A 26,537-nucleotide genomic window follows, 5' to 3' on the forward strand; every position below is an offset into this window, starting at 1 on the left:
TGCCTTTGGTTTATCTGACATTAATCCTTTGTTATTTGGTTTAAAAAAAACCAAGGAGATCTGTATATTCTCTGTTTATTAATATATGGTTTTCCTTTTGTGTGATTTTTACAATTCTGTTTTCCCCTCTTTCAACCCACCTGATTCTTAAAAAAATTAAATGAAGTTGAGTATAATTTCTAATACCTAACCTCATCTTTTTTTTCCTTTTGATTTCGATTGTTCTGTCTTCCCCCTCCTCAGTCATCACTCATGAGCGCGGTAACTATGACTGCCCTTTCCTCTGTTACCTTGTGTCAAAACTGTACAGGTCCTGAACTCTGCCAATTCGCACTTTCAGACATTGTGCATAGATGTGAACAAAAAAGAGAAAAAAAAAATCTTTCTGTTGTGTCTTGCTTTAGAGAAGTTTAAGCCTTTTGGGGTCAACTTCATGTCTGTTTTGCCTCTCTCTCAGGATTTGCACAGTAACTGGCACACTAGATGTAAGAACTGTGAGCCGCTCAGTGGCGTAGTTTTCTGCAGTGGTTGGATGCGCCAAACTGTGGTGTGCAGTTACTGTAGTATTTGCTGTGTATTCAATGTGGCTTCATGGCTGCACCGTGAATGTGCAAGTAACATCCAAGGGATCTTTAGTGTTCAAGTTTCTATCTAATTTAACTTTTGCTTCAAAACTGATGTGCAATGGTGCTAATTTTTGTCGTATTGCAGATGACATTCTTTGTGCAAATTTACTGCGTGTTGTTCCAGCTGCCTTTTTTTGCAACTCAACTGGGTTCCTTTGCATACATGGTAATGTAAATTTCAGGCCTCTCCAAAGTAATTCTGGTTCATTAGGCTCAGTCCATTAAAGGTAAAACTCCAAAAGTTAGCATTGCATACTGGTTGCAGAAACAGAACGTTTCGCAGAAAGGGTAATGGAAAGATTGATTGCTTCTCCATTAAATTCTCAGCAAAGCTTCCATGAAAGGTTGTGATGGCAAGCAGTTACTTCAGTGGGGATGTTGCTTTCCGCGGACAGTGGTAGTGAAAAATAACACCCTTTTCCAAAGATGAAAAGAGCTGCGAATTCCAAAAACAGGTCCCCCAAATCCTCAGTAAGTTCTTCAAAACCTGAGACGAACTTCCCTGCACAACATTTGTTAGACCATTGTGTATCGTTCTGGTTACCTCATTATGGGAAAGAAATGATTGGACTGGAGAGGCTACAGAGCAAGTTGCTAGTCCTGCAAAATTAGAGTGATAAAATCAAACATTGGATTATCTTCGGTTGCTTTTAACAATAGAGGGTCAAGAGTAAGTTAACTGAGGTGTCTAAAGTTGTGAGAGGAGCGTGACTGAAGGGAAGAATTTGTTTCCCTGCCAAGGGAAATCGGCAGAGGGGCAAAAAAACAAGCACCGTAAAGTAATTAGCGAAAGAATTGAGGGAAAATATTTTTGCCCAGAGGAGTTGGTTAAGGCCCACAGCTCATTGTCTGGAAGAGTGATAGGGAAAGCTGGCCTCTTTACATTAAAGAAATACTTGGAAGTTTACTTAAAGAGCTGATCACATGGATCACATGCTCGAAAGTGGGATTAGTTCATTGGTTATATACGGGTTTAATTATGGTTGTCTTAGATCAGACCATCAAGTTAGACAGAAATTACTCTGTGTTTTGACCAAAAGATTGTATAATGCAATTTATTTGGTTTCTGTCCAGAATTATTTTTAAGAAATAATGTTAAATAAACAATTATGGATAGGTATTTTGAATTACATTGATATTAATTTGTGATATGTATATGACGGGGTTATATTAGTAGACTTTGTATGTAGGATTTATATGCTACAGTCAATAAAAATATTTTAAAAAGAAAGAAAGTGGGATTAGGCAGGGTAGATTTTTTTTGGCTAGCACAGGCAGGGTGGCTTTCTGTGTTGTAAATTTTCAATGGTTTTATATGAATCTATGAGAGAAGGAAAACTTGGTCTTTACCTTCAAGGTATAAGATAATTTTAGAATATTTTAATTATTGTAATTTTTCTCCCTTTGGGCAGTTGTTCACCTATTCAATATCACCTGCAGAAGATATTAAGGCCCCTCAATCTCTGAAGCAGGTGACATCTTTGTTACAGCTCCAGGTTATCCTTTACAATCCATTAGAATGTTATAGAGCCAAGTTTCTGCTGCTCTTGTACTATGGATGGAGATCAAAAAGACTCAGTGGAAATTACATTCCAGTTGTATTCTTTTTGACTGCATTACCTTTTGTGGTGATGGGTAGAAGTTATGGCTCACTGAATATCTATAGTTCCCTGTGTTTCTGGATCCAGTATGCTCTTTCAGCCAGGTCATCTGAGCCCAATCAGTAATTAAATTCACATCAAAACAATCTTTTTATTTTAGTTCTCCTGTGTTGTTGTTCACTCAGTGTACACATCTAAAATGTCCCACGTGAAGTCATAAAGCCATTTAGCATCAGCTTTTCTTCCATCAACCATGACTTGCTGTCAGTGGTCTTCATATTTTAGACATGTTGGCATGGTTCCACAGCCACAATTTGACTTTATTTTCTAATATTTAACTTTAGTGCGTACAATTGAGCTTGGAATTGTAGTAACTCTACTACTGAGCTCAGTGAAAGTGTGCAGACTGTGTGAGTGTTCACTTTGAATAATTCCGCTCATCAAAGGAGCACTTTTTGAAAATTACAATTTGGAATGCACAGGCAACTTTTATTTTCGTGACTTATGGAGATCCATTGCTCCAGTTCCCCCTCTTGTACTGAACTGCATTGGATGTGGAGGCATGACTTTGCAGGCTCCCACATTCTGGAGTCCAGCAGCCGCAGTGACAGAGCTTCCGGCGGTGGCCTTGCCGCCAGCACAGCCCTCAGTCATTGCCAGCTGGCAAATGTTGGGTGCTGTGTTATGCCAGTAAAAGCTGTCAATCATTTTAATTGGTTTTATCTGCCTCTGACATTTAAAAATAGTAATTATTGGTTTTGTTAATAGTTTTTCAATGGAAAAATTATTTACCAAATACCACATTAAAATAAAGACCAAAGTAAAAGAAATACAGTAAAACCTCATTAGAACATGGTAGTTGGGGTCCAAGATTTCATACCGCGTTACAGCCGAGTCGTGGAACACGCATCTACGTCATGATACAGGAAGCAGGAAAACTGTGACTCAAACCCTATAATAAGACCTTTAAACTCCACATATTAACATCCACATCTTGTAAATGAGTCACAAGAGACCATTTTTGAGTTTGTGGCTGTTGGCCACTGTTAGCCTGGCCTCCTGAATCAATGTTTGGGGTCCACAGACACCCGCGCTATAAGCGATTCTGCAGATTAACGAATCACATTCTGACAAGGTTTCACTATATTTCCATGAAGAAATATGTACTTATTTTGACTTTTCAATCTCATTTGACGGTTAAACGATCTTGCGTCACGCACGGGGCTCACCTCACTCAAAATCTAAGAGACGAATCTAGCATAAAGCCTTCTATCAAAACATAAACATCCAGTGCAAACAAATGGATGCTGACAGTCCCACTTGGAATTGTCTGCAAAAGTCAGCTCATTACATCTCCATCCTCACCCACGATTAGAAACCAATTATTCCATGGTCGTTGTAAGGATGGATTGCTACTTTTCAACTCATTGCACATGAGCAGAAGGGCAGCCTGGCTGCAGGGGCTGTATTTATTTACCCTTTAGGCCACCTTAACCTGCTTGGTCTTGACCCTGTGGCTCCAGCTGGCAGCGCAGCCGGGATGGTGAGCACACTGGAATGGGACAGATCGGGTTAACTAACAATATTCAATATTCAGCAGGTCAAACGGCATCTGTGGAGAGAGAAAACAAGTTAATATTTCAGTTCAAGTACTTTAAAATGGCAACCAGATTTGTCACCATGCAGCAAAAACAAATTACACTGGAGCTTAAACATTGTTTTGAAAATCTTCCTAAAGTTTCATATTTGTTCTTCCCAATGTTCTTAAAATTTGCTTCAATAGTTTTACTTTCTGTTCCTTAAATGCCTTTCAATGCAGGTATCCATATTTTCCAATCTCTCCTTTAATTATTCTATCATTTCATTCTAAATTTAATCTACCCCAGTCTCAATATTAAAAAAAAATGCTTAAGATGTAATTAACGTGGTATTGCAACCATCTTTTGAACAAAGTATTCTGATCCAAATTAAACTTAACTATCTTAACAACATGCTGCATCCATTGGGAGCTTTGTGAAGTAAAGCAACACAAAACTAAATGGTGGAGATTTGCAGCTTATTATTTTGATTTTGGTTCCATGAGGCAGATCTTCCAGTGAACTTGGATTTGCATTATTCTAATTTCATGAAGTCTCCCATTCCTAACATTCACTAATGGAACAACTCCATTAACCCTTGAAACTCCACTGACTCTTAATGTCACATTTGAAGCTTTGCAGGTCAACATGTTTTAACCTAAATTGCCATTGCTCAAAGACATTTTGAAAGGACACGCTCACACATTTAACACTTATTAACAGCATAATTTTAGAAAGCTCTGTCATTACTGGCAAGAGCCATGTCAACTTCTAAAATAGTTTTGTGTGTTTTATTTTGAATGGTTCCAATGTCATTTTTGGTAGGCATATTCTGTACGGCTGTTTTTCATTTGTTTTCTATCTGTGAAGTGCACTGTGTGGGCTTCTGATAGAGCAGTAGATATGATGAGTGACTATTGGAAATATTGGAGGATTTATGTCTATGACGTATCAAGAAAAGTTCAAGTTTTTAAAATGTAAAGTGCACCTACCAGGTTGACGGTACTGACACACTGCACTCTCGCTCTCACTGACATCTTGTAGGCGAGAAGGTGATGCAGGACGATGAATTTACGTGCGATCTCTTTCGATTCCTCCAGCTGCTCTGTGAAGGTCATAACTCAGGTGTGTAACAAAGGGTCAACTCCTTACTTGGACAACAACACATGACATTTCATTCATAAGGGTGCCTTGCCATTCTGCAAGGACGATCATGTCTCTCAATCCGTCACGACTTCTGACCCTCCGAATTGTAGTTGTTGTCTCCCCTGTTCTCTTTCAGTGAAGGCTCCGTCTTTGAGCAGAGGCCATAGTCAATGTTGAGTTCATGATTACACAAGGGAAAAATACAGATGTGGTGTCCCATTCCCTTCTTCAGTTGCAGTGTCCATACTGGATGGGTAATCCTGGCCATTGATCATGACATTTACTCCACCTTTTAATAGGGTGTGCCCTATTGTACATGTAATTGTAATTGTACATGCGTTTTATTCAATTTTATCTTTTAAGGTGGGTGTTAGAGTTGTAGAATTATGGAACTCAGCAACATGCGCTGTGACCAAATGTCCACGTTGACCTAATTGCCTACCTAAGGCAGCTGCAATTTGCCTGCAGACTAGATGAGCTGAATAGCTTACTTCTGGATTTTTCATGTCACCATTCAGCCTTATCCATGTCAGCTAATAAAGCCCAACCTCTTAGTCAAACCCACCAATCCTGGTAACATCTTGGTAAAGCTTTTCTGCATCCTTTCCACCTAACAATGTTCTTCCTAAAGCCAGGCAACCAGACAGCACACAACAGTCCAAGTGCAATCTCACCAGCATCTTGTACAGTTATAACATGACTTCCCAAATCTTGAACTTAATGCCCTGACCAAAGAAGGCAGCCTGCCTATGCCTTCTTTACTCCCCTGCCTACATGTGTTGCCACTTTTCAGGGATCTATGTACTTGTACCCCTCGGTTCTATGACACTTTCCAGGAAGCAAGCCCTGTTTAGTTTAACTTTCCAATATGGAAAACTTTATATTTATCCAGGTTAAACTTCATTTGTCTTTCCCTAATCCACTTCCCCAGTTGATCTAGATACTTGTAATCTGAGATGATTTTTTTCCATTAACCATTTGGCCACCAATTCTGGTGTCACCTGCAATCTTACTAACCATGTCAAACAATGTCAAAAAAAAAATAGATGACAAACATCAGTGGACCCAGCACTGATCCCTGAACCACATCACTAGTCATATGACTCCAATCTGTAAAGCCACCCTCCACCACCACCCACTAACTTCTACCAGCAAGCCTCCTTTGTTTCCATTTGGCTAGCTCACTCTGGATTCCTCACCAGCACCGACCATGCAGGGCCTGCCAGAGGCCTTGATAATGTCCATGTAAACAACAACTACCACCCTGCCTTTGTTAATCTTCTTGGTCACCTCTTGAAAAACATGATCAAATTCATGAGCTGAGATACAATTTGCCATGAACCAAGCTATGCCGATCACCCCTAGTAAGGCCTTGCCTCATTCCAAAATTATTGAGATTGAGAAGATCCCATCTTTTTGTGTTTCCAGACAGATCAATATTTCAAAACCAGTAGGTTGGCTATGAATTATTTTCCATACATAGAAAGCTTGAAGATCATGGTGCACAAAGGACGATGAGAGTTAATTAACATATACATAAATACAATATACAAATGCAAAACAATTCTTACTTGCTGCATCCCATATTTACAAAACTTTGTTTTGCATGTATGAATGACTCTCTGAAGATTTCACTTCTTGGTAACCTCCAATAGATTTTACTCTATAAATGTCTTATTTTCCTGCCATTCTCTGGCTTTTCTTTTCTTTTTTCTTTCTTAGGAGTGGGTTGAGGTGGATGGGGGGGATATATACCACATGTATAATTCTTTTTGAAATAATTTGTAATTACATTGTGGTTAAACGTTTATGAATAAAGTATTTAAAAAAAAACTTACTTGCTGCAGCCACGCATATGAAACAGTAATTGCAATAGTGTAAATTAAAATACCACAAAATGCAAAGACAGGATATGAGATAATAAATATAAAATAATAGATCAATAAATATTCATAGTTGCAGTTAGTGATGTTTTCAACAGTGCAAACAGATGTTTTGGTGGTCCCATGGTAGTTTAGGGTTGAACTTAGGGAGTAAGGGGAGGTTTAAGAGCCTGACAGCTGTTTTTGAAGCTAGAGGTAGTGAATTTCAGGCTTCTCTATCTTCTGCCTGAAGCAAGGAGGGAGAAGTGATTGTGACCAGGTCAACAGGATCCTTTATGATGTTGCCTATCTTCTTAAGTCAGCATCTCAAATAAATTTTAAATTTAGGCAAACAGCATGGTAACAGACTAGGTCTGCCCATGAACCCATGCCGCCAAATTTACACCCCCTGTTTTTGTTTTAATGGTGGGAGGAAACCGGAGCCGCTACAAAAAACCCATGCTGATACAGGAAGAACATACAAACTCCTTACAAACAGCATGGGATTAGAACCCAGGTCTGATCCCAACTGCTAGCTCTGTAAAGGTATTGTGCTAACCACTCCGCCAACTGTGTTGGCCTATAGATGCCTTCAGTGGTCGGGAGGTTGGAGCCAATCATGGACTTGGTTAGGTTTGCAGCTTTCTTCAGCTTTTTGTGTTCCTGAGCACTTAAGTTTCCAAACCAGACCTTGATGCAACCAGAGAACGTACTTTCCACAGTCCACCTGTGGTTCAACATGTTGAAGTCGACGTGCCAAATCTTTTTTTTTGTTAGTATTAACCCAAGGGCACCCATATACATGTTCTGTGCCATGAGTAACTAATTTCTATAAATATAAAATTAATTTACATTTTCTAGACATAAAATTGAATTTGGGAAGAGCATATCCCAAATTGTGGGACAAAAAATATATTATCCTTTACGCACAAAAAGCGAGTCTAGTTACATAAAATTTGAAATTTCCAGAAACACGAAGAAAGGACACTACCCAGATGCAAAAAAAAAGTCAATAGCTTGTAACAGCAGAAGAATAAAAACACTCCAATGTACAGAAGTTGAAAGGGTTGGGTGAGAAATCACCAAGCACAGAATTAATAAGATTTTCTCTTGCACGATAACTATCTGCTGCAAGCAATTACAACATCTGGAATCCATCTTGCAACAGAAAATCTGCAATTCTCCCTATAAAAAGGAATGCCATTTCTTGAAACACTCCAAATTTTGGATTGTCAGTGAATGCTCTCATTTCCTCTTGATCAATATTTCAGGAACGGCAGAGATTAGATTTCAAGCTGCAGCAATTGAGTGTACACCTGTCTGGATATGGTTCATTCTTTAAATTCTGATTTCTTTGTCTGAAGATTTCCAGAATTACCTGCGAACCCAGACAGGCAACAACACAACAGTCAACATCATCATTTCAACTGTGGACTATCTCTTAAGAGTTCAGGTATTGTATATCAGAAATGAACAACGTTCTTTAGTTTTGACGGGAGATGATGTCTAAACAAATTGCCTTGATTCTAAAATATTCAGGTGGGCAGAATGGGGTTGGACAAGTGGCAAATAGACAGTAGCCCTGACCCACAGCAACACAGGTCTGGAAGTGGTGATTGCTGAGACTTGTATGAATCTGACCAATTCAGGTTGGGTTAGGGTTACAACGATAGTTATTCCCTGAAGTACATCCGAGTTCCATTCTGACCAACAGGTCACAACTCAAAATGGATGTATGTGAGCATGGCATCTTCTTTGGTGAATTTACCGCGCTTATGTCACAATTGTATGCAGGCAGCCGTTATATTTTTTGGTTGTATATAAGGATGGTCCTAAAATGCATTGGTCATAAGTCGGAGACTACCTGTAAATGGTGAGATTATTAATTTAAGAAACAGGAGGCTCAGCATCTTTTTTTTTGGGAGGCGGGGTTGGTAACTGGATATATTGTGGTCTTGTCCTGGAAAATCACTAATAGTCCAGCAAAAAAAAATCATTGTGTCAAGGAGAGATGCACAGAAACTGGCTCTCCACCTCACCAAGATGAAGTTCCCATCTACTACTAATCATGCATTCACTCCTATTGATTTATGCTCTCCACATCCTGGTCTGCGTTCAACTTCTTGAAAGTATTCAGCTATTTGTTATTCAAATTTTCAAACATTGTGGGGACCCTTTTTGAATTACTTTTATAAATCTTGGATTTGTTATGAAGGTAGAACTGTCAACTAATGAGGTAATTTATCACTGATAAAAATTCTGTCTTCCTTTTTTTGGCCAAACAGGTTCTTTCCTGGTAGTGGGTTTAGATTTTCATTTTTTATAATAAAATAATTAAATATCAATACAAGATAATATGTTTGATAATATGTCTTGGATGAAATGATATAAGTATAATGTATTTTTTTTAACTTTTAACATATATCCATTTATACTCTGTATTTTTGGATGTGAGGTTTAAATGTTAACAAAAATATTAAAAAAGAACTGTTTGTGTCTACAATAATCTCAATATTTCTTTCTTTGCTTGTAGGAGTCGATCAGTGACTTCTATTGGTTTTATTCTGCAAAGGACATCATTGATGAACAAGGGCAGCGCAATTTCTCAAAGGCAATCAATGTTGCAAAGCAGGTGTTCAACACACTGACAGAATATATTCAGGTAGGATCAAGACAAAATCTCAGTACACCCCAAAAAATTAGATTTGTGTGTTAGATGAGAGACACAGGCATTATTTGCAGGTTGGCTTTGTTGTGGCACTGTGCAGTGGTCCTCAACGTGGGCACTGTCTGCCAGGAGTTTGCACATTTTCTATGTGACAGTATAGCAAGAGCAAGGCTATGCTTTCATTTCTCACACAGTATAGCATGAATAAAAGCTCTCACGACTGGAGGGAGAACAACCGCCTTTATTAACTATGGGTAGGATTTCACAGTATAAAATTGGAAGGGTTCTTGGTTTAGGCGGGAAACCAGGGTTATATGTGAACAGATGGGGATGGAGCCAGCCATCCACAACATATTATCAGTGAATCCCAGTTCAATGCACACCTCAAACTGACATTCCCCTTCATTTCTTGCAGGCTTTTCTTAAAAAAAAATTCCGATTCAGATTTCAGATTTATTGTCAAAGTACATACATGATATCACATGCAACCTTGAGATTCCTTTTCCTGTGGACAAGGCAGGATTACCACTTATTGGTAGTGCAAAAAACAAAACTGTACTCAAATAAATAAAGAAATGCTAACAATCTGGCTGTGCAATGCAGAGGGACAAATAATCAATAAAGTGCTCAAGTAAGAGTCCTTAAATGATCCCTGATTGAGTTTATTGTTGAGGAGTCTGATGGTGGAGGGGAGCAGCTGTTCCTGAACTTGGTGGTGCGAGTTCTGTGGCACCTAGACCGGTTTCCTGATGGTAGCAATGAGAACAGAGTGTGTCCTGGGTGGTGTAGATCCTTGGTGATTGCTGCTGTATTCCCTGTGGATGTTCTTGACGATGGTGTTCTGAGCTGTGTCCACTACCTTTTGCAAAAGCCAACAAAAGGCTAGAATTGTGAACACTGCTAAGTTCAGCTGGCAATTGATGCTTTATATGTCAGATGTGTAACTGCAAACTGAGGGTAAATAATCTTGCTCTGCTTGTCCAGTGTCCCCAGAAACCTCTGGCTTAGGACTCAGAGGAAAAATCAGCTTAAACAAGTTGACATTCTGAAAATTAATTTATGACCATTCAGCCCAATGTGCCTGTGCTTCCTCCGAAAGAGCAGTGATCATGGTCCCAATATCTCCACATCTTCTCCGAAAATGTGTTACTTTGTTAATCTCGAACATCCTTCCCTGTGATCATCAGCTTCCACCACGTCATTTCGAAGTGATCCAGATCCCAACAACTGATCAAGAAAAGAAGTTCTGCTTAGCTCTGTTCCAGATATTTTGATGATGATTTGATTTTTTGGTTTTGACCCATGCATCACCTCCTCTTTTTCAAAACTTCCCTGAGGCTACCCTCTATATTCTAAGGAAGATAGATCCAACATTTCCAAGGGCTCTTCAAAACTGTAGTCCTACATCCCTGTTCACCCTGTGTGTTTCTGAAGGCCTTTATGATTTTTCTCCGTCATTGCAAATCAACAAGTGGAACTGAGACCTAACAATGATTTACTCTTCTCCTATTACGTTCCTTTATTCATGAAGCTGAGTAAATCACAGTTAGTTGCATAGTTAGCACAGTACTGTTACAACCAGGTTCAAAATTGCTGCTGTCTGTAAGAAGTTTTCACGTTCTCCCCATAACCGTGTGGTTTTCCTCTGGGTGCTCCGGTTTCCTCCCACGTTCCAAAGACACACGGGGTTTGAAGGTTAATAGGTCACGTGGGTGTATTTAAGGCAGAATGGGCTCATGGGCCAGAAGGACCTGTCACAGTTCAGTATCTCTAAACAAAATTTTTTTGACCACCATATCAAGTTGTCCTGCACCACATTTAAGCACAAGTTCTTGCATCCTCATCAAACTTTCTAAAATATGTTCTTTATGATGTCATGGCCCTCCCAAAATGAATCATTTCACACTTCCTTTCTGTTTCAGCTCCTTTTGTCACGAGTGTCAGGAAGCTAATACTTACCTTCAACACCATCCCTGTGACCATGGTTCTCATTGGATGCATTACATTTGTAAACATTGAAAGGAGCAATGGACTGGATACCACTGCAAACAACTCAGCCTGAAAACCTTCTGATGATGAACTCATTCAATATCCACACTTAACCTTCAATTTTTATGAAAACGGTCTACTGTGCTTGGGGGTGACTGTCAGCTCCTTGATTCCTGCCACTTTAGAGTTAATACAAGAAAACCTACTGCTGCTGGGGCTGAGTGTAATGCACAAATGTGCTGAGTTTCCCCATCACATTTATATAGTGTTCCTACTCAGGTCTGTGGCACAGTACCTGTTGCTGTCTGGGCTCATTTCCAGACTTGTGGATCATAAAACATTACAGCACAGTCCAGGCACTTTGGCGCGCCAACCTATGTAAATCAACTCAGCAATCTAAACCTTCCTTACCTCACACCCATAACCCTCTTTTTCTTGCATTCATGTGACTAAGAGAGTTTTAAATGTCCCTATTGTACCACCCCTGACAATACATTCCAAGCACCCACTACTCTGTGTAAAAACCTTATCCCTGAAGTCTCCCCCGAATTTTCCTTGCCTCGCCTTAAACAGATGTCCTCTTGTATTTGCTATTGTTGCACTAGGGAAAAGATGCTGGCTGTTCACCCTATCTTTGCCTCTCAGAATCATGTAGACCTCATCCTTCTTCACTCCAGAGGTAAACCCCTAGCTCTGTTACTTCATAAGATATATTTTCCAATCTAGGCAACATCCTGGAAAATCTCCTCTACACCCTCTCCATAGCTTCCACATCCTTCCTGTAAAGAGTTGACCAGAATTGAACACAATATTCCAAGTGTGGTCTAACCAGAGTTTTAGAGAGCAGGAATGTTATTTCACATATCTTGAACTCAATCCCAGATTAATGAAGGCCAGAATGCAATCAGCCTTCTTAACTACCCTATCAGCTTGTACAGCAACCTTGAGAGATCCACATTTTCAAGGGACTCACTTTCTCTGTCTCGTCAGAACTGGCCAGACCAGCTGCAAGTCGCTTGTCACGTTGGATCGGTTTTTATCTCTCTCTCTCTCTCTCTCTCTCTCTCTCTCTCCATCAACACATCTTGATCTAGTGGGCAAGTCCTGTAGCTCTGCGTATCACAACTTTTCACATTCCCTTGTTTGAATTCCCACTCTCCAACTGCCCTCAGTAGCTTCAAGCCAAATTGAAAAAAAAAACAATACGCTGGAGGAACTCAGCCAGCACCATCAGGGGGAGAAAAAGAATGTTTCAGGCCAGAAACATGAGTCATCAAGACTCTTGTCAGCCTCTCAATTTTTGATTTTATGCATCTAAATCTCAATGAAGAGTTCCAACTTGAGACGATGACCTTCTCTTTATCCCACCGATGCTGCTTTCTGAGTTGCTCCAGCAGGCTGCCTTTTGCTCCAAAATCCAGCATCTGCAGCCTCTTGTGTGCCCTCACTAACCTATTGACCAGAGACCCAAACAATTTATCTCCATGCCAACCATGACCTCACCCTACAAAAGATATTTCTCTTTGGCTTCCTCCACCTTCTGCAACTCTTTCCCAGTTCTCCCGAAAGGTCTTTGACTTGGAACATTAACTCTGTTTCTCCTTGCATAGGTGCTGCCTGTCCTCCTGGGCTTTTTGTCAGTTTCTGCTCTTGTTTAATCCCATTGTATTGAATTCCTTCCAAAAGTACAATTCAACATAAAATGATCAACCTTCACAGTTAACTCATCAAAAAATTCCAATCAAGTGAGTTAGATTTGCCTGTTTAAAATAACCTCTCATTCATTGGACCACAACCATTAAGTGGAACTAGAAGCTATTTGTTCTGGTTTTAGTCGTCATTTTCTGCATATTAAGGTGATCTCTTGCCAACATCATGGAGGCATGGTTAACATAGCAGTTAGCACAACGCTGTTACATCGCCAGCATCTGGTGTTCGAATCTGGCGCTGTCTATGTTCTCCTCGTGTCTCAGTGGGTTTCCTCTGGGCGATCTGGTTTCCTCCCACTGTTCAAACATTTACTGGGGTGGTAGATCAACTAGGTGCAATTTGGCAGCACGGGCTCATGGGCCGAAATGGCCTGTTACTGTGTTGAATATCTAAAGTTAATAAATTAAAAACTTCACAATGGAATTAATTCTGCTTTATTGTTCTAAAGGGCCCATGTACTGGGAATCAGCAGAGCCTGGCGCACAGCAGACTGTGGGATGCAGTCGTTGGTTTCCTTCATGTCTTTGCTCACATGCAAATGAAGCTGTCCCAGGTTAGTCAATCAGCTTCAGGATGGCTTTTCCTGTTAAAGAGCAGAAAGGGCCTTTGGGAACACTAGGAACAATTTATCTAGAAAAACCATAAAAGGGTAAAAGATTGTTACCTTCATTTTAAATTCATGGAAATGAACTTTTTGTTGATTTTTTATTTCTCATAAATGTTAAGTAATTTGAATAATGACCCCCCCCCCCCAGACCATTATTTGATCACAAAGTGGGAAAAAAAAATTCATATATGCTTAAAACAGTGATGCAGTTAATAGAGCAGCTGGCTCATGGCACTAAGGGCCTGGGTTCACTTTTGATCTGCAGTGCTGTCTGTGTGGAGTTTGCCCATTCTCCTGGTGACCATATACATGGGTTTCCTTGGAGCTCTCCAAATTCCTCCCACATCCCGTAGTTGTGCAGATTGGCAGGTCAACTGGCCAATTGTGCATGTGAGTGCGAGCATCGGGTGTGAGTTGCTGAGAAGGTGGGGAAATTCAAATTACAATATTAGTGTCAGTGAGTGGCTGTTAATCTGCAGGGATCTGGTGGGCCGAAGGGCCTGTCTCTGTACCGTGTGCCTCCATGATTCCATGACAGTTCATGTGAATGGAATGATCCATTACAGCATCTATTTATAATTTCCAGGATTCCAGCCAGATTGAGCTGCTGAAGGAGTTGATGGATCTCCAAAAGGATATGGTGGTAATGCTGCTTTCAATGTTGGAAGGTCAGTGAGATGAAATGCAACAACAATAACTGAATTACATAAAAAGAAAATACGTTGGTACTGAGGACTACCCAATGTTGCTTTTCTGCTTATTTTCAATCTTATTTCTACTTGGATTTAGTTCCAACCAGAAATATCTTGTGTCCAGTAATCACATTTCACCCTTTTTTTAGATGCACCAAATGTGTGCTGCCCTTAGCATTTATCATCTACTAGAAAAAAAAGTCATGAAATAGGCCAATAATACATTCAAAATACATGCAGATACTTACATCTCAAATCATGCACTAAAGTGAAACCTGTGTGGAGTTGCGCAGAAAACTCTCAACTGTTGAAAACAGCTGTGCGTAAGGCTGTGATGGAGGCCAGGGAGAACACAGGGCAGGGCAACACGGCTGTCTCTCTAGTGTCTGGACACCCATCACACTATAACTCCATCTGCTGAAGAACCAGGCTGCAGGCAGCCTGCAAAATCACGGGAAGGTGTGGCGTGACCAAGGGAACCGAGATCACAAAACTCTCATGAACTGTACAACAAGGCTGTGATCAGTGCTGGTTTCTTATTACCTGTGAGAGGATGCAAGGGTCCTTATCACAATTCACCCCTTGCAGCAGTGTGAAAGAGGACCCTCTGATTTATGGGCTGTTTCCAGGGACGCACACACAAACAGACATGCAGAGCTGCCGGAAGATCATCAACTCAGTGAATGATGCCCTTTGATCAGTTTGAAACCTGTTCGTCTTTCAGCACACTGAGATGTCATTGAGGGATTGCTTCTGTCTGATACCCTTCAGGTTGCAGTATGTGGTGAGGGACACACTGAGACTTGGTGCAGCTAAAGTGAGGTTGCTGTGCAGAAGGTCCACAGTCTAGAATCCTGAGGGCTGAGGGGCTGAGACCGAGGGGAAGCCATCAAACAGCGAAGGGGGAAGTGTGGCAGGTTCCTCAATGGTGGTAATGGTGTAATTAGAGAGTATATGTAACAATGTACATTGATGAAAATGTATGGATATGACACTAAGGATGTGAAAAGACCTAACAATTTTCTTTTTTTGTAAATAACTTGTTGTGAATAAAATTTATTTTTGGAAAAAACAACTGTCTGCAGTACGGTTGGTGTAGCAGTTAGAGTGCCAGCGATTGGGACTGAATCCCATGGTGTCTAAGGATTTTCTCAGTTCTCCCCATGTCTGCATGGGTTTTTTTTGGGGGCTCCAGTTTTCTCCCACCGTTTGAAATGTTCCGGGGGTGTCAGCTAATTGGGTGTAAATTGGTCGGCATGGACTCGTGGGCTAAAATGGTCTGTACTGTGCTGTATGTTTATATTTTAAAAAAATTAAAAGCATTGGTAACTGAGGCTAGTCGACGCTGTACTTTCGATCCTCCAACTCACCTTGATGGTTTCACCATGATATCCTGTCAGTTTAAGGTGAAGATGGTGATTTTCACCCCAAATCTAATTCATGCCAGCATCTCTCCAGGACCTAACACATCAAGGAAACTGTGCAGAAGGCACACCAATGCATTTGTTTTCTGAGGAGATTCAGAACGTTATCAAATACAGTACAACTCCGATTATCCGAAATGGTTGGGTCCGGGCCTATGTCGGATAAATGATATTTTCGGGTAACTAGTCATTTTTAAAAAATACCCCAGTAACAACGGCAAATCACTTGCAACAGTGTTTAAACAACAACAAACAAGGGAAGGCTTTTAAAGCATGAAAAAATGTTTAATTCTCACCAAAAAAAAACAAGCTCAACAAGATAAGATCTTTATAATTAATTTTTTCAACCTGTGACATCATTTTAGCTCTGAAAATTTTTTGGATAACTGAAGAAATTTGGGACTCAAGCCCGAAACGGCGGTTATGTATGTTTATCGCCTCAAACCGTGCATCTTGGCGCCTCACAGTTTGGCGGGCAGCAACCTCCTTTGAAGAAGACCGCAGAGCCCACCTCACTGACGAAAGGCAAAGGAGGAAAAACCCAACACCCAACCCCAACCCACCAATTTTCCCCTGCAGCCGCTGTAACCGTGCCTGCCTGTCCCGCATCGGACTTGTCAGCCACAAACGAGCCTGCAGCTGACGTGGACATTACCCCTCCATAAATCTTCGTCTGCGAAGCCAAGCCAAAGAAGAAGAAATAAAGGACACTGCCCTGCTGAGCTTTTCCAGCATTTCATGTTTTTACTTCACCCATGGAACAGTAAGTTTACAGATGATACAATTGCTGGAGGTGTAGTGGACAGTGAGGAAGGTTTACAAAGCTTGTAGAGGGATCTGAAACAACTGGAAAAATGGGCAGCAAAATGGCGGATGGAATGCCGGATCAGGTAGCCCACCTACTGGCGAAATCCATCCATCCATGCATTGAGGATGCAGCAGAACAAAGGAATCTGGGAATACAGATACACAATTCACCGAAAGTGGTGTCACAGATCTTAAAAAGAGCTTTTGGCACTTTGGCTTCATAAACTCAAAATACTGAGTATATGAATTTGGAGGTCATGGTAAATTTGTAGAGAACATTGATGAGGCCAAATTTGGAGTATTGTGTGCAGCTTTGGTCACTTAACTGCAGGAAAGATCAGGAAGGTGAAATAGCGACTGGCCTTCCTGCAAGGACTAAGGCGGGCAAGGCTACGGCTTTATACAGGAGATCTATTGAGGACATCCTGGCCGGCTGCATCACAATGTGGTATGGTTGCTGGATTGGAGGTCAATCCAGCAGAAAGGATCTCTGGGTCTCTCTCCCCCTCCCCCTTGATGTGATTTACCAGGATCCTTGACTAAAGAGGACTCGTAAAATCAGTGAAGACCCCTACCATTCTGCACATAGCATCTTCCTGTCAGGAAAGAGATACAGGAGTGACAGACTCACCAGGCTGAGAAACAGCTTCCTCCCACAGACAGTTTGACCACTTTGCTCATACAACTCCTCTGTGTCTAGTCTATTTAACAATATATTTTGTTTTACTACTTGTATATACTGTGCATATGTATTTGTCTGTATGTGTGTTGTGATGTATGTGTGCTTGCACTGTTTTGCACCGAGGACCAGAGAATGCTGTTTTGTCGGATTGTACTTGTACAATTGAATGATAAATAAATTTAAACTTGAATTTGAACTTTAAAGTCTGTGGAGAAGATTTACTAGATTTCGGATGTTTCTGAGATTTGAGGAACTGGATTACAGGGAAAGGTTAATCTAGCTAAGAATTTATTCCCTGGAGTGCAAAAGAATGAGGCAGATATGACAGAGATACACAAAAGTATGATGGGTAGAGATAGAGTAAATGCAAGTCGGCTTTTTTCCACTGAGGTTAATTGAGGTATAAACTGGCAGACATTGTTTAAGGTTGAAAGGGGAAAAGTTTAAGGTAAACATCAGGGGGAACCTCTTCACACAGAGAGTGGTGGAAGTGTGGAACAAGCTGCCAGCTGAAGTGGTGAATTCGGACTCAATTTTAATATTCAAGTAAAATTTGGACAAATAGACAGAGTATGGAGGGCTGTGGACTGGGTGCAGGTCAATGGGATGAGGCAGAATAAGTTTGGCACAGACTAGAAGGGCTGGTGGGCCTGTTTTTCTGCCGTAGTGTGCTATGATTCTATGGTTCTTTCTGTTTCGCTGCACAAAGTAACAATATCAGTGCGTATGTACATTGAACTTCACTGTATGACAATAAACCCTTTATCAATGGAAGAAAAAAAACTTGTGACCTTATTGCTGTAAGTAATTAGGAAAGCTAACAGAATGGGAAGACTGTGCATGCAAAGTGGGAAAGGGAATTGCGTTCGTTTGGAAGGAGGGTCAATGTTTTATTCATTATCACATTCTGTCCTTAAAATCACCCTCTACTTACAAAGTGCTTTTCCTGCCTGTGATGACCAAGTCTAATCAGGCCAAAGGGATTAAATTATGAATATTAAACCAGCCATATGCAAGAGAAGGATAGTTAATTGATCCATTGTAATGCTACATGAATTATTTATTTTAGGAAATGTCGTCAATGGAACAATTGGAAAACAAATGGTGGACATGTTGGTGGAATCTTCAAACAACGTTGAAATGATTCTCAAATTCTTTGACATGTTCCTTAAACTGAAGAACCTGACCTCATCTGATGCATTCAAAGAATATGATCCTGATTGCAAAGGTTTGATCTCTAAGAGGGACTTCCAGAAGGCCATGGAGAGTCATAAACACTATACACAGTCAGAGACGGAATTCCTACTCTCATGTGCGGAAACAGATGAGAATGAGATGTTGGATTATGAGGAGTTTGTTGAAAGGTTTCATGAACCTGCAAAAGACATTGGTTTCAATGTTGCTGTTCTACTTACCAACTTATCCGAACACATGCCCCATGATACTCGGCTGCAGACTTTTCTGGAGTTGGCTGAGAGTGTCCTCAACTATTTCCAGCCATTTCTTGGCCGTATTGAGATTATGGGAAGTGCCAAACGGATTGAGAGGGTGTACTTTGAAATCAGCGAATCCAGTAGGACTCAATGGGAGAAGCCTCAAGTGAAAGAGTCCAAGAGGCAATTCATCTTTGATGTTGTCAACGAAGGAGGAGAGAAAGAAAAGATGGAACTCTTTGTCAATTTTTGTGAAGATACGATATTTGAAATGCAGTTGGCAGCTCAAATCTCAGAGTCAGATTCTAATGAGAGGTCTGTGTGTAAAGGAGAAACTCAAAAGGACAAAATAGAGGAAGAGGATCCCAGAATGGGATTCTTCTCCATGACCACGATTAGATCTGCCTTAGTGGCTCTCAGGTACAATGTGATGATTTTCATGAAGCTGCTGACCACCAAAAGCCTCAAAAAACAGCTGAAGAAAATTAAAAAGATGACAATGAAGGATATGGTCATGACCTTCTTTTCCTTTTATTGGAGTTTATTGATTGGGTTGTCCCATTTCGTCTTCAGCGTTTTCCGTGGATTTTTCCGCATCATGTACGGCACCTTCTTGGGAGGGAGCCTCGTTGAGGGAGCCAAGAAGATTAAAGTGACGGAACTTTTAGCTAATATGCCAGATCCAACGCACGATGAAGTGCGAGGTGAAGTTGGGGAGGGAGAAGGGAAGGTTCGTCAATTGACCCTGCCATCTGAAGATTTGACTTATCTCAGAGGAATCAACGAGGAGAGTGACTTCCTCACCGATATCTTTGGTCTGGATCTACGGCGTGAGGGAGGGCGTTACAAGCTAATTCCACATAACCCGAATGCCCGCATGAATGATCTAATTGGTCCACCTTCTCCTACTCTGTCACTGCCCGAACCTCCGATCAACTTCCAGGTGATGTATGGCATTCTCCCTCTCTCTCTCCCTCTTTCCCTCTCTTTCTCTCCCTCTCCCTCTCTCTTCTCTCTTCTCTCTCTCTCTCTCTCTCTCTCTCTCTCTCTCTCTCTCTCTCTCTCTCTCTCTCTCTCTCTCTCTCTCTCTCTATGGTGTTTCCAAACATTTCTGTTTCTTTCTTGCTTTTGGTCAATAATTTAAATACAACAATATGGTGAATCTGAGATTGGCCTGCACATTATAGTTCCAATCTGCACTTATTTTGTATCTGGCACCCTGCTTTTAAGATGGCAAAACTGAAATTAACCTGGATTTTTGTTAATTTAATATAATATTTGAGACACCTTTGGGCCAAGTTGCTGAAATTAATGCTAATGTTACAAACTTATCCTGCTCGAAATAACTCCAGCATAATTTCTTACTTTCTTCTTCCATTCCACATTATGTAGAAGCTGCAGTAAATCTCTCTCTTTCCTTATAAAGTCGCTGGGAAGTTGTGACCTTTCAGTCTTACACGATGCTTGGAACTGGACAATTTCTTTTTCACTAGGCCTTGTCATAAATGGCATGAGTTTCTGATTCTTAACTCCCAGAAATCTAAATTTTCCTCCCCTGAAGTTTTGTCCACGCTTCCAATCCATCGGTCTCCTCCTCCTTCCCACTGAAGATCATTCCACTCGTCCTGTCTTAGTTTACATATAGTTTAATTTTTGATTTGCCCTCAACCCTGTGGATTCTAATCATTCCTTATAATGACAAATCTTTTCCTCTCTCGGTAATTCTACTCGATAGGTAAATTTTCCTTGGGTTAAAAATTCACCAACATGATTAAATAGAACAAGCAACAGTTAGTTGTATCATTATTTTAATATTCGGATGTATTGTTAGGCCGAAGAAGCAGCAGAAGACGTGGCAGAAGAGAAAGAAGATTATAAAGTAGAACCAGAGAAAGCTGAGTGAGTAATTTGATTAATCCACATCCTTTCGATTTTAGATTAACATAACATAACATAACAATTACAGCACGGAAACAGGCCATTAGGCCCTTCTAGTCCACACTGAACCAAACACCCCTTTCTAGTCCCACCTCCCTGCACAATGCCCATAACCCTCCATCTTCTTCTCATCCATATACCTGTCCAACCTTTTCTTAAATAATGCAATTGACTCCGCCGCCACTATTTCTCCCGAAAGAGAATTTTATGGAAATATTCAGCAGAACTGGTGGTTCCTGTGGAAAGAGAAACAGGGATCATGTTATGATGAAAGGACGTGCAGCTGAAATATTGCCTCAGTTAATCGCTCTGCAGATGTTGGTTGACCAGCTGAGTCTTCCCGTCACTTTTAGTTTTTATTTCAGATATCCAGAAATTCCAGAATTTATTTTGCCTTTCAGAGTTTATTCCCCTTTACTCTCGAAGCCAGAACTAAGATATAATTTATCAAATAAAGGCACGTGGTTTGGAGAATGTGGACTAAATTTACACTTGCACTGCTTGGGTTATAACCTACTTCATCAAAAACTTGCAATCTTTATGTTGAATTCCTGCTCTGACTGTAAAGATGAACATCTATCCATGGATATTTCAAAAATGAACAATGAATTCAATGGATGAGAATGAACCTTTATTTTCCTTGATGATATAGTGAATTAAAATGAATACATTTTATTCTATTTAATATTCCAGTTGTCTTTCTGTGGTTGTTTCACATGGAATTGATTCATTTTGGCATATGTTAAAACTTAACAAATGTTGTTAAATTTGATTATTATTATATAACCTTTTGCAGTTTCGTCTATTTTCTTAAGAAAATAATATTTTCAGAGGGACTGTGTTATGTCTACATGCTGCTCTGATCGGTCTTGATAGGGTTTGGGGAAGAGAAGCATTGCAGTGAGTAGGACCACCAGCTACAACCCTCAGGGGAACAGGCAGGTGGAAAGGGAGAATGCCATGGTATGGAAGGCCGTCCTCCTAACCCTGCTGTCTCGGGGCCTTCCAGTCTCCCACTAGCAAGAGGTCCTCCCAGAGGTGCTCCACTCCATCAGGTCCTTCCTATATAGTGCCACCAATGCCACACCACATGAACTTATGTTTCCCTTCCCCAGGAAATCTGTGACAGGGACCATGCTGCCAGCATGGTTGACATCCCCAGGGCCAGTCCTACTCCAGATGCATGTGAAGAGCCATAAGTCCGACCCTCTAGTCAAAAGGTCCACCTCCTCCATGCCAACCTCCAATGCACCTACATGGCATACCCTGATGGCCATGAGGACACTGTCTTCATTAGGGATCTGGCATCCTTAGGGGCTCCAGAGACCTCCACTGATCACTCCTTAACCCCCCCCCTCACCCCTAGCCACACATAATGCACCAGGGCCATGGCACATTACCTGAACTCTAACAGAGGACACGCCAGACTCATCTCTACATACCCACTAGTCTAATGCTGACGATTACAAGCACGTTCCCCAGACTGCCCAGGACCCCACCACTGCACTGCAATCGCAGCCAGTATTACGATGATCACAGCAACAAACCAGACCACCGGAAAGGGTTAATTTGCAACTGTACCATCTCCACTTCAGCCTGCCTGACTCTTAAAGAAAAAAGGGGGGAATGTGGTAAACCACTGTATTTATATATTTATCTCTTTGGATGCACCCATTGGCCGACTGTACCTGTGGCCCCTCCTACAGACTCCTGAATAGACTATTCCACAGCCCCTTACCCCAGTACAGGACAGTCAAGCAGCATGGATGTGCCTTTGTTCTAATAACTAATAAAAGCCTATTAGTTTGCTCCACTTCAGTCTTTTGGAGTCATTGATGGTGCATCATGGCTGGTGCTGGAAGAAGAGATAGTCTCTGATGAAGTGGTTGTCTTGGGGAGCAGTGATTGTCTGAGCTACTGACAGAGGATCCTACTGTAGCTGTAATTGCAAAGTGTGGACCCATCTGTCTCTGGTCAAGGTGGCAGAGACATGATCCAGTCTGGTGCTGCATCCGGGATGATCATTGCTTGAAATAAGATGAATTCACCTTCATCTCCAGGGGTAAAGAAGCCATAGGGAACAGCAGGCCTTACCTACATTAAGGGTTTCCTGATGCTTAACTCTAACCATATTGCAAGTGTTCATCTGAGGCCATTGACTTTGAAACAATGTCGAAAGCTTTTCCAGTATTTAGAAAGTAGAAGCCAGAGGTGTGATAGAATCCTCTCTGTTGCATCTTCTCCAAAGTTCAACATCATTTGGGCCACAGAAGCCAAACTGATTGGCAATCCATGCATTGTCCTTCTCTACTACTGTGGAGCATTTAATATCATGACCAGATTCATGGCCATGTTTCCTTGGGGAGCTTCTACTTGTGCTCAGTTGCATGAAGGTGAGAGCAAGATATTGAATGCAAATTCTGAAATAGATGGGGGCCTGTGCAATCCTTCAAGATTTAAAAAAAATCTTTCTTGATGAAGAGGTTCAGCCTGAATCGGTGACTTCCTACGATCTTTCATGGATGCTGTCTGACCCGCTGAGTTGCACCAAAAATGTGTATGTTGCTCCAGTTTTCCAGTGCCTGCAATCTCTTTTGGTTACCATGATATTTTTATATTGGATACAGACCTGATGCCTGGTCGTGCATCGAGCTTTTTGTAACATGTAAATAAAACACGCGAGTCTGCAGACACCATGGTTGAAGTAAAGACACAATGCTGGGAAAACTCAGCAGGTCAAACAGTGTTCTTTATAGAGCAAAGATAAAGATAAATAACCAAAGTTTCAGGCTTGAGCCCTTCATCAAGATGAAACCGAAATGTAGGCAGGCACCCGAACAAAATGGGGGAGGGGCAAGGGGAGGAGCTGGAGCAAGAAGCTGGAAATGATAGTTGTGTATGTTTATTTTTGCTATATAAAGTAAACTGTTTAACCTGTTTAGTTTCTCAAGCATTATATTATGACAAACCAGTCCTTGTTTTTCCTGGAGGAGAAGCCCAGTACCTCTTCAGTGGATTGCAGTATGGTAGTCTTCAACTGATCCCAGAGGGTTTCAGGGGACGGGTCCGTGAGGCGGGTTGCAACGTCGAGCTTTGCTTTGAGGTTTGCCTGGAAGTTTCCTCTCGCTTCGTCTGACTGCAGGTTTCCAACATTGAACCTCTTTCTGGGGGCTTTATTGTTTCTGGGCTTTGGCTTGAAGTGAAGGTTGAGCTTGCAGCGAACCAGCCGGTGGTCAGTGTGGCATTCCGCGCTAGGCATGACCCTGGTGTGGAGCACATCTTGTTTGTCACTTTCTCGCACCAGGATGTAGTCCAGGAGGTGCCAGTGTTTGGATCGGGGATGCATCCAGGTGGTCTTAAGGCTGTCCCTCTGCTGAAAAAGGGTGTTTGTAATGACAAGTCGCTGTTCTGCGCAGAGCTCCAACAGGAGGCGCCCATTGTCGTTGCACTTGCCGACGCCATGCTTGCCCAGGATTCCTGGCCAGGTTTCTGAGACTTTGCCGACATGAGCGTTGAAGTCGCCTAGGATGACAACCTTGTCGGCTGTAGGGGTACGTTGGATGAGGTTGCGCAGGTCGGTGTAGAACTTGTTCTTTTCTGCTGGTTCCGCCTGGAGGGTTGGAGCATAGACACTGATGAGGGTGATGTGACGCTTGTTTTGAAGTGGGAGTCGCATGGACATGATTCGGTCCGAGAGGCCTGTCGGAAGGTTTTCGAGTTTGGAGGCAATGAAGCTCTTGACCATGAAGCCTACACCAGATAGGCGTCGTTCATCCGAAGGCTTGCCAGACCAGTAGAGTGTGTAGGCCGCGCCACGTTCTTGGAGGCTGCCTACATCTGCCAGGCGGACTTCACTGAGAGCGGCTATGTCGATGTCAAGTCTGAGGAGTTCATGTGCAATGAGGGCAGACCGACGTTCAGGTCGGTGGCTGTCAGCCTTGTCTAGCATGGTTCTGATGTTCCAGCATGCTAGCTTGAGTTTGTGAGCATCTTTTGAGGGGGAGGACGTGGAGGGGGAGGACGTGGAGGGGGAGGACGTGGAGGGGGAGGACGTGGAGGGGGAGGACGTGGAGGGGGAGGACGTGGAGGGGGAGGACGTGGACCTGTCCTCGGGCCTGCGCAAAGGAGCTTTTAGGTGGAGTGCAGTGCGCGCAGTACTGGCCCCACCCTTTACACCCATGGTTCATGTGCCGTGGCCAAGCAAGCTGGGACGTGGCAGCGAGGTCCTTGGGTCGTAGGTTTTATATCGGAGTGGCCTTCTCCTATGCAGGTTTCTTACCCGGGCTGGAGGGGCCTGCCTCCCCTCCTAGGTCGGTCCATACTGCCCGGACCGGGGCTGAGGCCGCCGCAGTTCACCCTGTGCCTGGATTGGGGCCGCCGCCTCCCACTCTCTGCCCGGATCGGGGCCTTCGCCTGCCCCACTCGACCGAGGCCGGGGCCGCCGTCTCCCCCTTGCTCCTGCCCGGATCGGGGCCGCCGCCGTCTACCCTTCGCCCGGACTGGGGCCGGGGCCGCTGCTGCTCTCCCTGTGCCCGGACTGGGGCCGCCGCCTCCCACTCCCTGTCCGGACCGGGGCCTCCGCCTGCCTCACTCGACCGAGGCCGGGGCCGCCGTCTCCCCTTTGCTCCTGCCCGTATCGGGGCCGCCGCCGTCTACCCTTCGCCCGGACCAGGGCCGGGGCCGCTGCTGCTCTCCCTGTACCTGGACTGGGGCCGCCGCCTCCAACTCTCTGCCCGTATCGGGGCCTCCGCCTGCCTCACACGACCGAGGCCGGGGCCGCCGTCTCCCCCTTGCTCCTGCCCGTATCGGGGCCGCCGCCGTCTACCCTTCGCCCGGACCAGGGCCGGGGCCGCTGCTGCTCTCCCTGTGCCTGGACTGGGGCCGCCGCCTCCCACTCCCTGCCCGGACCGGGGCCTCCGCCTGCTTCACACGACCGAGGCCAGGGCCGCCGTCTCCCCCTTGCTCCTGCCCGTATCGGGGCCGCCGCCGTCTACCCTTCGCCCGGACCGGGGCCGGGGCCGCTGCTGCTCTCCCTGTGCCTGGACTGGGGCCGCCCCCTCCCACTCCCTGCCCGGACCGGGGCCTCCGCCTGGTTTGACGAAAACAGCCAGGAAATCCAGGAGCTGATGGCAAAGAAGCGAGCTGCCCACCAGGCTCACCTTACAAAGCCGTCCTGTCCAGAGAAGAAACAAGCCTTCCGTCGCGCATGCAGCCATCTTCAGCGCAAACTCCGGGAGATCCAAAATGAGTGGTGGACTAGCCTCGCCAAACGAACACAGCTCGGCTCGGACATTGGCGACTTTAGGGGTTTCTACGAGGATCTAAAGGCTGTGTACGGCCCCTCACCCCAAGTCCAAAGCCCGCTGCGCAGCTCAGACGGCAAAGTCCTCCTCAGCGACAAGATCTCCATCATCAACCGATGGTCAGAACACTTCCAATCTCTTTTCAGTGCCAACCGCTCAGTCCAAGATTCCGCCCTGCTCCAGCTCCCTCAACAGCCCCTAAGGCTAGAGCTGGATGAGGTTCCCACCCTGGATGAGACATATAAGGCAATCGAACAACTGAAAAGTGGCAAAGCAGCAGGTATGGATGGAATCCCCCCAGAAGTCTGGAAGGCTGGTGGCAAAACTCTGCATGCCAAACTGCATGAGTTTTTCAAGCTTTGTTGGGACCAAGGTAAACAGCCTCAGGATCTTCGTGATGCCACCATCATCACCCTGTACAAAAACAAAGGCGAGAAATCAGACTGCTCAAACTACAGGGGAATCACGTTGC

General features: G+C 43.1%; 1 protein-coding gene across 1 annotated transcript in view; it reads left to right on the forward strand.

The window, feature by feature from the left end:
• The window catches only part of ryr2a (ryanodine receptor 2a (cardiac)), a 612,110-nt gene that overhangs the window by 508,175 nt on the left and 77,398 nt on the right, over positions 1 to 26,537 (forward strand). The window contains exons 83-89 of the mRNA XM_069936123.1: positions 4,849 to 4,929; positions 8,177 to 8,265; positions 9,346 to 9,474; positions 13,628 to 13,732; positions 14,373 to 14,454; positions 18,461 to 19,767; positions 20,656 to 20,723. Coding sequence (XP_069792224.1) covers positions 4,849 to 4,929; positions 8,177 to 8,265; positions 9,346 to 9,474; positions 13,628 to 13,732; positions 14,373 to 14,454; positions 18,461 to 19,767; positions 20,656 to 20,723 — 1,861 coding nt within the window. The remainder of the gene's footprint in view (positions 1 to 4,848; positions 4,930 to 8,176; positions 8,266 to 9,345; positions 9,475 to 13,627; positions 13,733 to 14,372; positions 14,455 to 18,460; positions 19,768 to 20,655; positions 20,724 to 26,537) is intronic.

Source organism: Narcine bancroftii, chromosome 4 (genome assembly GCF_036971445.1).
Source record: "Narcine bancroftii isolate sNarBan1 chromosome 4, sNarBan1.hap1, whole genome shotgun sequence".
NCBI classification, from domain to species: domain Eukaryota; kingdom Metazoa; phylum Chordata; class Chondrichthyes; order Torpediniformes; family Narcinidae; genus Narcine; species Narcine bancroftii.